Source organism: Siniperca chuatsi, linkage group LG24 (genome assembly GCF_020085105.1).
Source record: "Siniperca chuatsi isolate FFG_IHB_CAS linkage group LG24, ASM2008510v1, whole genome shotgun sequence".
Lineage (NCBI taxonomy): Eukaryota > Metazoa > Chordata > Actinopteri > Centrarchiformes > Sinipercidae > Siniperca > Siniperca chuatsi.
This window is the reverse complement of record NC_058065.1, coordinates 16,518,826-16,534,749: the sequence shown is the minus strand read 5'-3', so window position 1 is coordinate 16,534,749 and position 15,924 is coordinate 16,518,826. Positions and strand designations below refer to the sequence as shown.

Below are 15,924 nucleotides of genomic sequence, written 5' to 3'. Positions count from 1 at the left end.
CCAAGCAAGACATCATCAGTGAAATAAGGCAGAGGCGACTGCGATGGTGGGCCATGTGCTTCAAATGGAGGCAGATTGCATTCTTAAAACATCAGCCGAAACTTACTCCTCATGCAAAAGCAAACCTGGAAGTCCAACAAACGACCTGGTGCAGGATCGTGATGGACAAGCTAGCCAAGTTGGACTTCAGGGGGAGACTTAACATGGTGCGATGGAGCTAGCTCATTGTGGCCTTGTGTCCCACAAGGGACTAAGAGGATTGAGTGGAAGTAAGTAAGATCAGACAAAAATGGAAAGTGAGCATGGCTGTGTGTATCCAAGATCAGCGTCGGCAAACACTGAAATAATATCTGAACTGCATTCTCTCCTTAGGTTAACCTGTAATCACTTTATCTGTAGGTCAGATGTTGTGGATGGAGTCTCTTGGCTGTATGTTGTACCTGTGTTCTCCGAAGCTACGAAGCCTCCAGGAACTTCAAGATGTTGGCCTCCACCTGGCTGATCTGGCCCAGCATGACGTAACCAGAGACCTGGTTCTCCTTAACCAACAGCGTCTAGCTGAGATGGAGCTCACCAACCAGCTGGAGAGGAAAAAAGTAGGAAAGCAGCTTTTAGTTCATGTAGTCTTTTGTGAGTGTCCTGGCCAAAATGGCAGCCCAGTTTACGAACACGATAAGAAACAGCTCAATGGTTCTACAATAAATTAGAACATATAACACTGCCCCTTGAGGCAAATATGTGGTTTGGGATATTGGGATATATATATAAAATGAATGTGTTATGTAAAATTAGTACATGAGGCATCCACACATGAAGCTGTAAAACAAGTGAGCAGAGAGCTACTGTGCATCAGAATCAGAATCAACTGTGCATCAGAATCAGAATCAATGTTTTCACATACAAGGAATCAAATTCGTTGTATGTGTACACAAGACTATTATGTACACAAGTAGCTGAAGAGATGGGACTATTATGTACACAAGTATGTGAAGAAAATAGGTGTGTGTATACATACATATATATATATATATATATATATATATATATATATATATATATATATATATATATACATATATATATATATAAAACAGCGACAATGACCAAGAACATAAATAAGAAATGTTTATATACAAGTCAGGTATTTCTGTAAGTTGTAAACAATACAAATAGTGCAAAGAAATAAATATTGAATGGATATACATGTGGATGATCTAAAATGGAAGTAAGTGGATGTTTTGGGTTATTGACACTATCTGACTCATCTAACTGTTCAGAGTGATGGCCTGTGGAAACAGTTTTCATGTCTGGTTGTTTTGGAGCACAGTGTTCTGTAGCGCCTACCAGAGGGAAGAAGTGGTGTCTGGGGTGTGATGGGTCTGATGTTTCCTGCCCGTTTCCTGACTCTGGACATGTATAAGTCCTAAATGGAGGGCAGGTTGGCACCAATGATTTTTTCTGCAGTCCTGACTGTCCATTGTAGTCTGTTCTGTCCCGTTTGGTGGCTGATCCAAACCAGACAGTGATGGATGTGCAGAGAACAGACTGGATGATTGCGGTGTAGAGTTGGATCAGCAGCTCCTGAGGAAGGTTGAATTTCCTGAGCTGGCGCAGGAAATGCATCCTCTGCTTAGCCTTTTTGATAATTGCGTCTATGTTGGACGCCCACTTTAGGTCCTGGGAGATTGTGGATCCCAGAAACCTGAAGGTTTCCACAGCAGACAGTGCTGTTGAGTATGGTGATAGGGGGCAGTGGCAGGGGGCTCCTCCTTAAGTCCACTGTCATCTCCAAAGTAGTTTTGACCGTGTTCATCTCCAGGTTGTTGTAACCGCACCAGAGGGCCAGCTGTTCAACCATCTTTTCCCGTTTGTATGCAGACTCATCACTGTCCTGGATGAGGCACAACATCTGTTGTGTCGTCTGCAAACTTCAGGAGTTTAACAGACAGGTCTCCTGAGGTGCAGCCATTGGTGTAGAGGGAGAAGAGCAGTGGGGAGAGCACACATCCCTGGGGGGTGACAGTGCTGATGGTCCGGGTGCTGGATGTGAGTTTCCCCAGCCTCACCTGCTACCTCCTGTCTGTCAGGATGTTTGTGAAGTTTGTGAGCTGGGTGAGTCTGGAGTGAAGGACTTCTGAGATGATAGTGTTGAACGCCGAGCTGAAGTCCACAAACAGAATCCTTGCATATGTCTCTGGGGAGTTGATGTGTTGCAGGTAGTGCAGTCCCCTGTACTACAGTGGACCTTTCTATTGTGCTCCCACATGCATGGGGAGTGACATGCACATGCTTGTACAGAGCTGTGACTGTCCTAGCTGTGACAAAGGTACTGTATATCTGGAGTCACCCTGGAACTAACAGGTCAAATGTCGTACATTCTACGGGGAAATCAGTCTGTATTTCTTTCTATTCTTGAGACAAAGAATGCTAACAGTGGCCTTGGGGTTGCCTTGCTAACAGCCCCATCTGCCTGGCCAGCCGTCGGCCTTCCCAGACGTGAGAGACAGATAGGGAGACAGTGAACTATTGCTAGAGAACATGGAATCAACTCCATTTTCAGAATTGCAAGTGACCCCTACGTGACTTCTATAGTGTCCTGCCTTTCACCTCAAATGAAATGATGTGGGTACATCACTTCATTTGAGGCTCCTAAGGAAAATTCCTTCACAGTAGGTTTGCAGAATTTGGCGTTCTACATAGAGGAGGTTGGAAAGAAATCAGCATGTATATCCACAAGTATTTATTAAAAAGATAATAAAAGTAAAAACATACAATATGAAATCCTATTATAAATGCACTAAAGAACAAAAGGGTGTGTGTATGTGTGTGTGTGTGAGAGAGAGAGAGAGAGAAGGAGAGCATGTGTGTTTGTGTGTGTGAGTGCAAGTGTGCACATGTCGGGTGTGCCAGAAAGAATGTGCATCTGTGATAGGACCATGTCAGGTTCTCTTTGGTGAGTCCCAGGAACCTAAAACTGAAAACTGAAAACTTTTTTGGGAAAAAAAACGGCTTCCAGCCAGGCTAAGCCAACATGGCTTGCTAACAGATTTGCTAAGTTGACATTGCCACTGCCCAGTAACATTGACTTAACGTTAGCAAATTTATATGCTTAGTTAGTTTTAGGACTTACAGTTAGCTAACTTACCGTGGCATAAATAGCAGGGTTGGTTGTATTCTTCCCACCTAATTTGTAGACACAGGGCGTTTCTCCGTCTCCCGTTACTATAGTGCATTATGTTTTCCCTTCTGCCTACTTACAGTGTGTCCAGATCTATTCTTTTTTTCCTAACCAAACCAGTTTTTCGTTGAAGCCATCATGTTGTCATTAACTCGCTGTTGGTTTGGGACAGCATCACCTGCGATTCTTGGAATCTGCACACATCTATCAATGACAGGGATATATATATATATATATATATATATATATATATATATATATATATATATATAAACTTCACCCTTCATGGTGGTCTCATCCTTCGAGCTCGGGTCCTCTACCAGAGGCCTGGGAGCTTGAGGGTTCTGCGCAGTATCTTCGCTGTTCCTAGTACTGCACTGTTCTGGATCGAGATGTCTGGTGTTCTTCCAGAGATCTGCTGTAGCCACTCCTCCAGTTTGGGGGTCACTGCCCCGAGTGCTCCGATGACCACTGGCACCACTGTCGCCTTCACCTTCCAGGCCTTCTCCAGCTCTTCTCTGAGCCCTTGGTACTTCTCTAGTTTCTCATGTTCCTTTTTCCTGATGTTGCCATCGCTTGGTATTGCCACGTCAACCACAACGGCTTTCCTCCGGTGTTTGTCCACCACCACGATGTCAGGCTGGTTCGCCATTACCATTCTGTCAGTCTGAATCTGGAAGTCCCACAGGATCTTGGCTCGGTCATTCTCTACCACCTTTGGAGGTGTTTCCCACTTTGACCTCGGGGTTTCCAGTCCATACTCCGTGCAGATGTTCCTGTACACTATGCCAGCTACTTGGTTATGGCGCTCCATGTATGCTTTTCCTGCCAGCATCTTACCCCCTGCAGTTATGTGCTGGATTGTCTCAGGGGCCTCTTTGCACAACCTACACCTTGGGTCTTGTCTGGTGTGGTAGATCTGGGCCTCTATTGCTCTGGTGCTCAGGGCCTGCTCCTGTGCAGCCATGATGAGTGCCTCTGTGCTGTCCTTCAATCCAGCCCACTCTAGCCCATATACTTTTCCAGTACTGCTCCGTTTCCAGCCTTGGTGGGTCTGCTCTGCTGTTATTACCCTGCCATTGAGCATACACTTTCGCAGGTTGAGTTGCGAACAGCCGGTTTATTCTTCTGGCTTCATTATCTCTCGTGTATCTCTTTAGGCGGCTGGCCAAGGCTTGGAGCCTTTGTTTGGCAGTTTCGAGTGCTTCAGGTATGGACATCTGGTTGTACTTCTTGGGTACTTGCTTTCTCATTGCACCTCTCTCAGCCTCTGTCAGTTGGCTTACTTCGCTCCGGGCCTCCATGATTTTTGCCTCCAACCTTCGTTTCCATGGTGGGTCTCTCATGGCTCCCATGGTTACTCTCGTAGCCAAGCATCTCTAGGATCACTGCTGCTGAGGCGTATATCAGCTCATTGGTTTCAGTGATGGTTGTGGTAGGGATCGCTCTCAATGCTGCATTCACATCTTCCAGGAGACTTTCTGATGGTACTTCACTTAGCCGTTGTAGTTGGCGTCGGGGTTGCCTTGTATTCATCCTCGCCATGATCTTATCTTTCAGGTCAGTCGCTGCCTCGTTCAGCGTGATTTCTCTTGGGGCTTCGTACCCAATCTCTGGTTGGGGAGCTGCTGGTTGCTCCCCTCTGACCTGTAGTCCTGGCTCCCCCTTGCCGTAGCATTTGTGTTGTACCTCGTCAATCTCAAGTTGTGATAGCATTTGCCGCTTGTGGATGTTGGAACACTGAGCTACTAGTTGCTTCGCCGTAAGCATTGTGATTGTGGGTTTCGAAGTAACCATTCATCCCACATCCTTCGCATGTAACCCCTCTGACTAGGGTTACTGGAGTAGTAGCATTCCAACAGAGCCATATTATCGCATCTCGCCCATTTCCGTCTTGTATATATATATATATATAGACAGACAGACTAGACGCGCAACTGGCGGGAAATATCATGCATTTTTTTTAATGTCCACTAACCCACCATTAACATTTTAGTCTGGTCTCGTCAACGAAAACATACATTTCTTCATAGTCTTTTTTTTAATCAAAGATCTATCATCAACGTCTCATCTTACTCATGGAAAAAAGGTCTTCTGAGTCTCAGTGATCCCACCATTCCCCCTTTTGGTCTCAGGATTGCGCTCAATGTGTGATCCTGCGAGCACAAGTATGAAAGAGTTAATGCGTCGGTTCATTCAAGTTTGTAACATCTGGGCAGTTCATTAACCAACTTTGGTCAACATTATGTATTTTGGCTATACAAAATAGTCAACAAGTTACAAAATCCAGATAAACATGACAATGACATAGTATGCCTAAGATAAATAACCAGTGATTCTCAGTTACTCATCAGGTTAGTGAGAACAGGAAGGTTAGTGGTGTAAATCTGTAAAGGTGAGATGCAGAGAGAGTGGCACCTAAAATGAATAAGCCACTAATGGGGTGCCCTAAGCTAGTGTTTTGCAACTAGTAATCTTACTGACAAAATACTACCAAAGAGCTGGTCCAAGTGTACTTGCGAAATTGGACAGTAGTGTCTGACTCCAATTAGAACTTAGGCTTTTCTCAGCTAATAGTATGATGTCTGGCTATTGCTGAGTTCAGGACTATTGAGTTTGCTGCTGTTGCTAACAAATTCTGTCTGCATCTGTCTTACTGTGTGTTGTTGTCAGTTATGACAGTGAGAAGGGAACTCTGGAGCTCTTGTGCCTTAAGTTTCTCTTAACTCGTTTGTAGGATTCTCTGAGACACTCACAATGTGAATGTTTAATTTGGAGGGCTCAACCACTGATGTGATCTTGTCAGCAATTGAAGCGAAGTCTTCTATTAGTGCTTGACGGAGCTCTTTGTAGTCATCTCTGACACTGGGAGGTTGTGACTGTATAAACTGATGGACAGCTTTAGAGCTGGTCTTTCACACAAGTTTAACTTTCTACCTTTTGGTTGCAAGTCAACTAGATTGTGGTATGGTTCCCTAAAGTAATTGTCTATGTGGTGAACAAAGTTGTCTGGATCAAAATGTTCATTGTCCTTAGCTATAAACTCAAGTACTTAAAGGCGGGGACATTGTGAGGTCCTTTCTTGTGAAGGCGAGGCTAAGTTAGCATTACTATAGACATGTGCATCACATGCTATAAAGTTCTCTCTGTTTGAGAGGCAGGGGCTGAACAGCTGTCATAACTACTGGTGTGGTTCTGCGGGGAGCAGGCTGAACAGTCCTGAAATGTTCTAACCCCCCCTTTGGATGACTACTGATGAATGTGCCGTGCATCAGTATCTGAGAAGAGCATTACAGGAAAACCGTGATGTGTGCCACCACCTGAGTGTTGGAGTTTTACACCCAATTCTGCTGGGCAGAGCAGAACTTATTTAGGCAGCCTTATCAGCAAGGACAGTTGGACACAAAAGGACATCAAGGTAAGATTGGAGAAAGCCAAGGGTGCGCTGTGACATCTGGAAGTCTGAGCAATACATTATAGCACAGGAGCTCCTTGATAGCCTAATGGTTACAGCGCATGCCACATGGCAGCATAGTTGTAACCATCGCTAGTTCGATTCCAGCTGGTGACCTTTGTTGCATGTCATACCTCTCTCTCTCCCCATTTGCTATCGGTCTCTACCTGTCACTATCCAATAAAGGCAACAAACCCCCAAAACATTATATTTCAATTCAATTTTATTTATATAGCGCCAATTTCTAGGTATCTCATTGCACCTTTCCTATAGAGCAAGTCTAGACTGTACTCGTAATATTATTTACAGAGACCCAACAATTCCCACCAAGAGCAACATGGGGCAGAATATCTCCAAAAGGATCAACTACATATCTCCTAACTGTCTGTTTCAGAGAGATGGCAGCCAAGTAGCTCTTACCTCTGTCTCTCAGTGGAGGTTGAGGAGCTGATTCATTCCCAATAACTCAGGGTCGGTTGGGAATTGTTCCTATCTTCTGAGTGGAGAGGAGTGTGAATTGGAGTAACCAGAATCACCCTGTGGTGGGGCAAGATGTTCTGATCTAAGCCTTAACAATTCCTCCTTGCGTGAGCAGAGATCTAACTCTTCTCTCTAACTGTTCTACACAGGGGTTCTCCATTATTGTGTTTTGAATCGAGATTAAGCACGTTGTTTAATACAACGAAGCAAAGTGGTTGGCTATGGTGTTGCGTTGGCACCTGGTAGAGTAACTTGGGCTGAACACTAGCCTAACCTAACAATGTGGTGGCCTACACTATGGGGAGTAGCTTCCTGTGGAAAAAGGGTAGCTATGGCACCATCTAGTGGCTTTAGTGGGCATAGCACATTAGGGCCAGTAAAGGCAAAGCGGGTTTACAAGAGTAAGTCTGCTTATTACAGTTTTAACATGCACTAACTGAGATGCACGGCAGTAACAGTCAGAGGATTGTCTCTTAAAGTTGACTCAGGCTGGAACACATGGCAGTTATAGCTAGGTAACTTCTATGTTTCACAGGGCTGGTAGCATGCAATAAAGTGCAATGAGATAACTTATGTTATGAATTGGCACTATATAAATAAAATGTAATTGAATTTAATTGAATGCTATGGCTCTATCTTAGGCTCTATTCTTACTCAGGATGGAATGCATGGCAGTAACAGCCAGATACAAACTCTCTCTGTTTCACAGGTATGCTGTGTCGTAAAAAAGGAGCACTTAAATTGACAGCTGACAGCTTGACTAGATTGCATTGAATATACGGTATTCAAATGCTGAGCAGAAATTCTTACAATTCCTACCGTGTAGGTTCAACTTAAATGGCTAGCAGCAATAGCAAACACTATGAGAGCTTAAAGTGTTAGTTATCAAATAACCAAAATCTATCTAATTGCTTTAGCTAATTTATAAGTACAGCTGGATGTCTACTTCTACACATGCTAAGTTGATGTTAGTGATGTTTCTCACAGTCACAGGGTCTTGCATGCAAACTAACTATCCTCATTTCTAACCTTGCACCATTATCCTACACAGATAACACACATCACCTTAATTTGGCCTTAAACATAGCTAAACACGCACATATGGTCTCAAACGCCATCTTGGACATGAGTCCATATGACTTGTCAGCCAAATTGTTTTGTAGTTTTCCTTTGTCCTACGCCACATGGCCTCAGCCACAATTTTGAATCCATGCAGCCATTTCTCCTTCTCACACACACATGCACACAACCTTTTGCTGTTTAGTTTAGTTTGGTTTCATCTTGTGCGTTTTGCTTTTGTTTATCTTTTAAATAAATGCTTGTGGATATACATGCTGGTTTCTTTAATGTTGCATAAGAGTATCTAATATATCACCAACCTCTATAGTTATTAATTTAATTGTTAATCAGTCCCAAATTGATAGTTTAGTATAGTTTATGAGACTAAATTAATTAATTGGCTATCAATTTCTCTCCTTTAAGAGTGGTGCCCAAAGTGAATTTAACACAAGTTAAATTCTATCATTAATAAGTAATAATTATTATTTAGTAACAACAATAATTATTCTATTATTTAATATAAATATTGATGCCATTTAAACCATAATTTCCTACAGAAGACTAGAAAGGCGCTATACAACAACAGTCCAAGTATCCATGTACATTAGTTAAATTGAGCACATAATAAATAGTGACATTCTCATGGATGTGTCATGATCATATAAAAATATTTACATCACATTACAATCGTGTTGCATAATTGTGTGTGCACGGGAAAAATTTATTGTGTGTCTGTGTATGTGCGTGTGTATCTGTCTGTAGGAGGAATTGAGAATTCTGTCGCAGCACCTAGAGTCTGAAAAAGAGAAGACAGAGACTCTACTGTATGCCATGCTTCCACGCCACATAGCCAATCAGCTTAAAGACGGAAAAAGCGTAAAGGCAGGTCAGTCTGTCTATCATCCGTGCTGTCTATCTCTACATATTGTTGACTGTTGCTCTGTCAAAGTGTCTGTCTTTTTCAGGGGAGTTTGAGGTGTGCACTATATTGTTCAGTGATGTGGTAACCTTCACAAACATCTGTGCTGCCTGTGAGCCCATCCATATTGTTCACATGCTCAACTCCATGTACTCCAAGTTCGACCGACTCACCAATATACACGACATCTATAAGGTATTATCCCACATGGCTATTCTGGTGGTTGAAATAACTATTTCTAGATAATGTTATAAAAGGCTATTCATGTTCAAACAAGGAAGCTATTGTGTTGTAGCTAAAATGCACTGTTGATGTTGCTATTTCTGCCATTTCCCACATGTGCTTAATCAGACCTTTCCATGGATAGTTTTTATATTTTTTCCATTTTTCTCCCCCACCCTGCAAAGTACACCCACTGTATTATGTACAAATTTGCAATGTCAAGGAGGTGATGGCAAGGTTTCTGATACACACCCATTTGGCTACATATTTACAATTTTGATTTCCTGTAGCTTCAGCACAATAATCCTTCCTTTGATTCAAAATTAACCATGATTTACCCATGAAGTAGTTAGACTTGGGGTTCAATGGCATTTTATTAAATCTGAATTCTGTATCAAACTTGCTGTTTGACTTTTAACATTTGTAACTAAAGTTATAAATAATCTAATTAAAAGTTAAATATTCAAATAAGATCTGCATTTTCTTGGCTGAGAAAACAGAAATACTGTAGTTTTCAGTTGTATAATGAAAACCTGTAGTTTCAAACTGAAAATGAAAAGAGCATACCATCAGCACTGGCTGGGGAAAAAAAGTTTCAGTTCCTTTGCTAATAAAAAATGTTTGAGATGAAGCTTCCTTAAAGTGTAACTAAACCCCCAAACTACTTTTTTTCAGCTGAAAACCAATATATATGGGTATTTATTAGTGTTGTTGATGGATTCAGGTTCAAATCTTGACATTTTAGTGAAAAGTATTTGAATTACATATTGTGTTATAAAGAAGCATAGCGACTGCCCTCTACAGGTTGAAACCTGGCTATTGCAATTAAATTTTGCTATTGGCTGATCTGGAGGCAGTTGACGTATGGTTGGCAATACTGAGGAGCCTGAGAAGGGTCTTATTTTCTCATTCTCACCCGTTTTCATTCCCAGGGCGTCATATAGTGACATTTTGTCATGCTCCTAGGCATTATATACAGATGCACATGGTACCCTTTAGCGTTTGTAGGAGACGCCTTCAGAAACTACTTGGATAGGTAGTAGGAAGCCACATGACGCAAGTCACGTAACTCGCATGACGTGACTTGTAACATGATGTAACTTAAAACTTTTAATAACTCAACGTTAACTTTTGGTTCACAAGGGGCACAAACCCCTGTCTCCTGGGTGAAAGTCTTGTGTTTGTTTGTGTCATCCATCCCACCCCACCACCTCCACAGGTGGACTTTCTCGCTCTTTATGTCGCTCATTACACTACATCACCTGACTTTATTAAGGCTTTCTGGCAGCCCTGTGCATCCCATACAAAGCTAAAGGGTACCTTGTGCATCTATATACAACGCCAAGGGGTGTGACAAAACCTCGCTATATGACGCCCTGGGAATGAGAACAGGCTAGATTTTTTGGCCCTTGTGGACACAAGTAGGTCCAGAGGGAGTTGGAGCCGATTTGTCTTGAACAGGAAGTAGCAAATACTCAGCAGGATCACAGAGCTTGATCTGCCAGCTCAGGGAGCTGGGAGAGAGGGAGGCATGGACCTCCAGGAGAGGATCACTGTCGGAATTAGATATTAACTTTGCTACTAACAAAAAGACACTGAAAAAGGTGAGGAGAACAGTTTTTAAGTTTGACAGAGGGAGGTCATGGCAAAATCAGATTGGTTTAACTGAAAGCGTGACGCAGCTGATTGAGTTGGAAGCAGGAAATGGAAGAGAGAGAGAGAAAATAAATGAGTAGCATGAAGACAGTCTTCCTGATTGAACTTTCGCTAAGCTTCATGTGATGCATGCTATATTGTAGATGGTGGTGACTGCATTACAAGTTTAAAGATCTATCATAACCTGTTTAATAGAAGTATGTAACTGTGCATTTTGAATTTCACATTTCTCAATCAGATATTATTTGAATTGACTTGGAGTTTATTGGTTTCCTGAAGGTTGAGACTATTGGTGATGCATACATGGTGGTGGGTGGCGTTCCAGTTCCTACAGAAACCCATGCTCACAGAGTGGCAAACTTTGCTTTGGGTATGAGGATAGCAGCCAGAGAGGTCACCAATCCTGTAACAGGCGAACCCATACAGGTAAGAATTTTTAATCATGTCAGATAATTTATGAATTACATTTCTATGCTTTCCCTTACTAATTGATATCTTGTCCATGTATATCATGACCAAAAGAGGAGACGTGGCGCCTTCTAGTCAGTGCCAATAGAAAGAATTTTTCTTATAGCTAGGGTAGGTAATGTATTTCAGAAGCATTTTTGTTGTATTTGTTGAAATTCTTTTTATATCCCAACAGCAATCAATAAATCAAATGCTCTGGGGAAAAAATGAAAAAAAAATCCAGTATCTGTGGCTGTCCATAGGCCTGTAATATGCCCAGTCAATCATTTCATTCAGCCTAAATGAAATGATTGGCTGGCATGAAAATGTGTTTTGGAGGAGTGGCTTTGGAGTGAGGCCTGAAGGGAGGGGGTGAGATTTTTTCAGTTGGATACTTTCAAAATCTAGCTGTCTCTTGCTAGTTTCTCCAATATTACCTTAGAGTAACTGGAAATCAAGCTGAAAAGAAATTTTTCATTGACCTTTTCTGATTGTAAGTGTGAAGTCTGTTGCACCTCTGCACACTTGCCGGTGGTTGGGCGTAGCTTCCTTGATGTGGGTACACTTCTGCATCACTGCAGCAAGATGAGAACTTCAACCACTTAAGGTCAGCAATAACAAGTCTTCAGCTAATTTTAAGTGTAAAGAGTAACTCAATACTAGCTGATTTTTTTTTGCAAACGTACCAACAAAGATTTCAAAGTGCTTCTGAATTTCTCACCTAACCATGCAACAAGGCCTGATTAGGTGTGCTTAATCTGTTTTTCTCACAATGGCACTAAATGAACCAACCAGAAGACGCTGGTGGTACTTGGGCACACACATAAAGGAGTTTTAATAACTTGGCTGAGCTGAGTAGATTTTCCATGATAGGCGATGAAATAAATGAATGATGAATGATTTGTTCTGAAATCTTCTTCACCAATCTACACAGAGCATAAGGAATTTTGTTCCCACAAGATAAGGGCTGAGAGCACTGAGTCTTGAGGAAGGATGGGAATAAAAAGAGTTTGTTTTATTAATCAATATTAAATATATAAATAAATATATAAATCAAAATTAATCAACATACACAAAATTAAAAATACATTCCCCTGCATCTCAACGAGATTTATAGTACAGGAACACTCAATTAAAGCCAACAGCACATTAACAAAATACACTGCTTTAGGGGCGGAGATACATAAATAAATATTAGCCTAACGGGTGCTCTTTCAGAGAGAGAGAGAAAGACAGACTTCAATGCTCATTATGTGGTCCAACATTTTCACACACACCGAGCAGCCCACTACTTGCAACAATTGTATCAAGTAGATTGCAACAACCCAAAACAAAGTGTAAGTAGTCTGAAATTTGCCAACCGAGACCCATCGCTCAAGGGGAGAACGCAATTCCACTCTTTTTGGGATCATATGAAAGTAGGCCTAGGTGTTAGTATTTTATGCACTGCTGGTCTACAGGTACACAGTAGCCTATTCTATGTAGCGTTCCACTAATGGGAGGATGCGTCGGTTTTTGCAAGTCGTAAATCCAATACAAAGCAAGCAGTCAATATAGAGACTAGTAGAGTAGTAGACCACAACCAGTGCAAGGGCCCATGAATTAAACAGTGCACGTAAAGCAGTAATGTTGTTCAACAATTGTCATATCAACGGTATCATTAAATTATTTAATTTGTTTAATTTAAAAATGAAAAAGTGATGGCGCACACCACATAACACAATAGCCTGGCAAAAAGTAGTAGCCAGCCTCTTACCATTACGCAGACAAAATAGACCACAAAAGTGGTCTGTTCTCAGCAGGCTGCAGTCACGGTCCTGGAACCCATGATACTGAAGTGTGATGTCCTTTATCCAAGATTGGACAGACAGGAGAGGGTCAAATTTGTCGATAGGAGACCCATTTACGTCCATGAACAACAATGCGGTAAGGCTCCGGGCTCGCAACCTGTTCCTGGTCTTACAGTCAGTGTCATTACATGCCGAAAAGCCCCTCTCACACTCTGCAGAGGTCAGAAGTACAGTGTTGCTCGCCACTGTAAGTCTTTTCAAGGTTTTACCCTGATGTTCCTTACCTTGTAATTTCCAGTCTCTGAACTCATTGACAGCTACATTGGCTGACTCTCCAAGAAGTTTAGCAAACTTCCTCTCTTTCAGCCAGAAGTGCTGATCCATAGGCTTCAACATTGTTACCAGCTCACTATCAAGGAGACGACTGGTGAGATTATTAGTGACTAACTGGTACAATTGGGACTTCTTTATTTTAAGTTGAGCTTCGGTGAGATCAACCCCAGATCATATGCAACACTTTCTGTGACTTTTTAATCGACGGGTGATGAATGGTGACCTTTGATTAAACATGAATTAAACCACGCCCCCTTGACATCTTGACCTCTCCCTCACTCTGGAAGTGGGTGGCGCTATGCGTGGACCAATGGACATGAAGCAGGTGTAGCTAGCAGGAGCCAATGAGCGTGAAGCAGGCATGGTGAGCAGGAGCCAATGGGAGTGAAACTGGTGTAGCTAGCAGGAGCCAATGGGAGAGAAGCAGGCGTGGCAAGCAGAAGCCAATGGCAGCGAAGCCATTGAGGTGAGCAGGAGCCAATGGGAGCAAAGCAGGCATGAGAATGAAAAAAACCCTGTAAATTAAATAATATGATTAAATAATTTAATTTATGTGAAATCAATAGTATCAAAAGCATAAAAAATAATTTACAAACTTACCATCTTAATCGTTCAAGAGAAAAAGACACATCCTTCTCTGTTGTCTGTATGGTGCAGAGTGAGGTGTGATTGAATTGGAAGAATGTGGCAGGGTAGGCAGAGCTTGCGTGAACCAATGGGAGCAGAGCAGGTGGGGTTAGGGTTAGCAAATGGGAAAATAGGTTAGGAAGAGCTTGCGTGAAACGAAAAAATAAAATAAAAGCTGAATATTTATGGTCTGAAACATTAAACAAGATGAATCAGTTAAAGATGATCAGCCAAACGCCTGTGACAAGTTTTCAAAATGCAACACCAGGGGTCGCACCCAAGAAACATGTGTTTTGAGTCTGATCCAGATGCCTCCCCCCAGTACGCTTCAGGAGGAATGGGTTTTAGAAGATGGAGGTGTGTGGGGATATGCGTTCATCTCTGAAGTCAACAAGCTTTGTTTTTACCAGCTGGAGAAAGGAGAAACGTTTAGCCCCCTCACTCGAAAAGCAACGCTCCCATCAATACACTAGTTTCAAACAACCTCAGAGCAACCCTCAGAGCAAATGAAGGAAAGGAACCTGCGACAAAATACAAACAGATGCAAACACGTGTGTGTTAAACACAAATTTCCACCCGTGCTTGCCCCGAAAAAAATTGTAACCTGCAACATTTAGGAGACAAAAAGCTTGGGTTCCGGCAGATGATTCTACTGTTCAAGCCGTGGTCGAAGGAGATGAACCCTTGGACGAATTCGTCTTGGAATATTTCAATACCGAATGCAGAGTGTTCCAGACGTCATTACGGCTGCCCATCAAGGTGTGGATGAAAATGATGGTTGAAAAAGCAGAAAAACTGAAGGATCTCTTCCTAAGGAGTCAGACATCGAGAGACATTCTGATGATGAAAAAGACTCTGTTTGCAGAAGACACCACCCCCAACTCCTCCTCTGACTCCACCCTGGAATTCATTCCACATAAAACGGGTACCCAGCAACTTCAGACCCACACACACTGTGGTAGAAGAGATATGCTGAGACATGCTTTTTCTCAACCAGAAAGCACAGAATCCCCTGACTGGCCCTCTTCTTCTTCGATGTCCTCAGCTTCAAGCGCCTCACCACCCCCCTCTCCCAAGAAAGAGGACGAACATGACGGGGTGCTCTCTGACTTATTTCTGGACACGGTGAGAGCTGTGGTGGTTCGCCTGTCGAGCAAGGTTCTGACCACATACAGATCTGAAATCTGTAACGGCTGTCAAATTGATCACCTAAGTCAGCTACAACACGAATATCTGTTTGAGATGCCGGATTATTTCTTCGAATGGCACTGCAATGAGTTGATAAAACGGCTTTAGACGGATCGTTTTATTAGAGCCATTCAACAGGCACACCATATACGCGTATAAAATAGAGAGAAAATAGAGAAGATGTACGACGCACTGATCAGAGAAGATGAAAAAAAGATCAAGCTGATGAACTATGTTGCTGACTTTTGGAAGGGAAGTGAAATGGGTAATTATTGCAGAAAACTTGTGACTTATATAGAGGAACGCATAATCGTTAATCAATGTTTTAGATCAGGTTATTAAAAACAGAGTCACCCATGTTTTGGATAACGATTTTTTTTTTTTTAGAGATCAAGTTACTCTCTAACCATCCCGATATAGTCAGAATTTTTACACAATACAGACATCACAAGAACATGTCCGTCATGATGTTGACTCAGTCTTTTCCATCAAGGTAAATACAGCCGCACCATCAGTTTAAACAGTAATTATTTGGTACTGTTTAAAAGCCCTTGAGACAGATTACAGATGA

At 42.2% G+C, this 15,924-nt stretch overlaps 1 protein-coding gene across 1 annotated transcript in view; it reads left to right on the top strand.

Annotated features, from left to right (window-relative positions):
* LOC122872199 (guanylate cyclase soluble subunit beta-2-like) overlaps positions 1 to 15,924 on the top strand; it is a 69,559-nt gene that overhangs the window by 38,701 nt on the left and 14,934 nt on the right. Inside the window, exons 14-17 of the mRNA XM_044188113.1 lie at positions 400 to 596; positions 8,934 to 9,057; positions 9,137 to 9,285; positions 11,248 to 11,394. Of these exons, the coding sequence (XP_044044048.1) occupies positions 400 to 596; positions 8,934 to 9,057; positions 9,137 to 9,285; positions 11,248 to 11,394 (617 nt within the window). The remainder of the gene's footprint in view (positions 1 to 399; positions 597 to 8,933; positions 9,058 to 9,136; positions 9,286 to 11,247; positions 11,395 to 15,924) is intronic.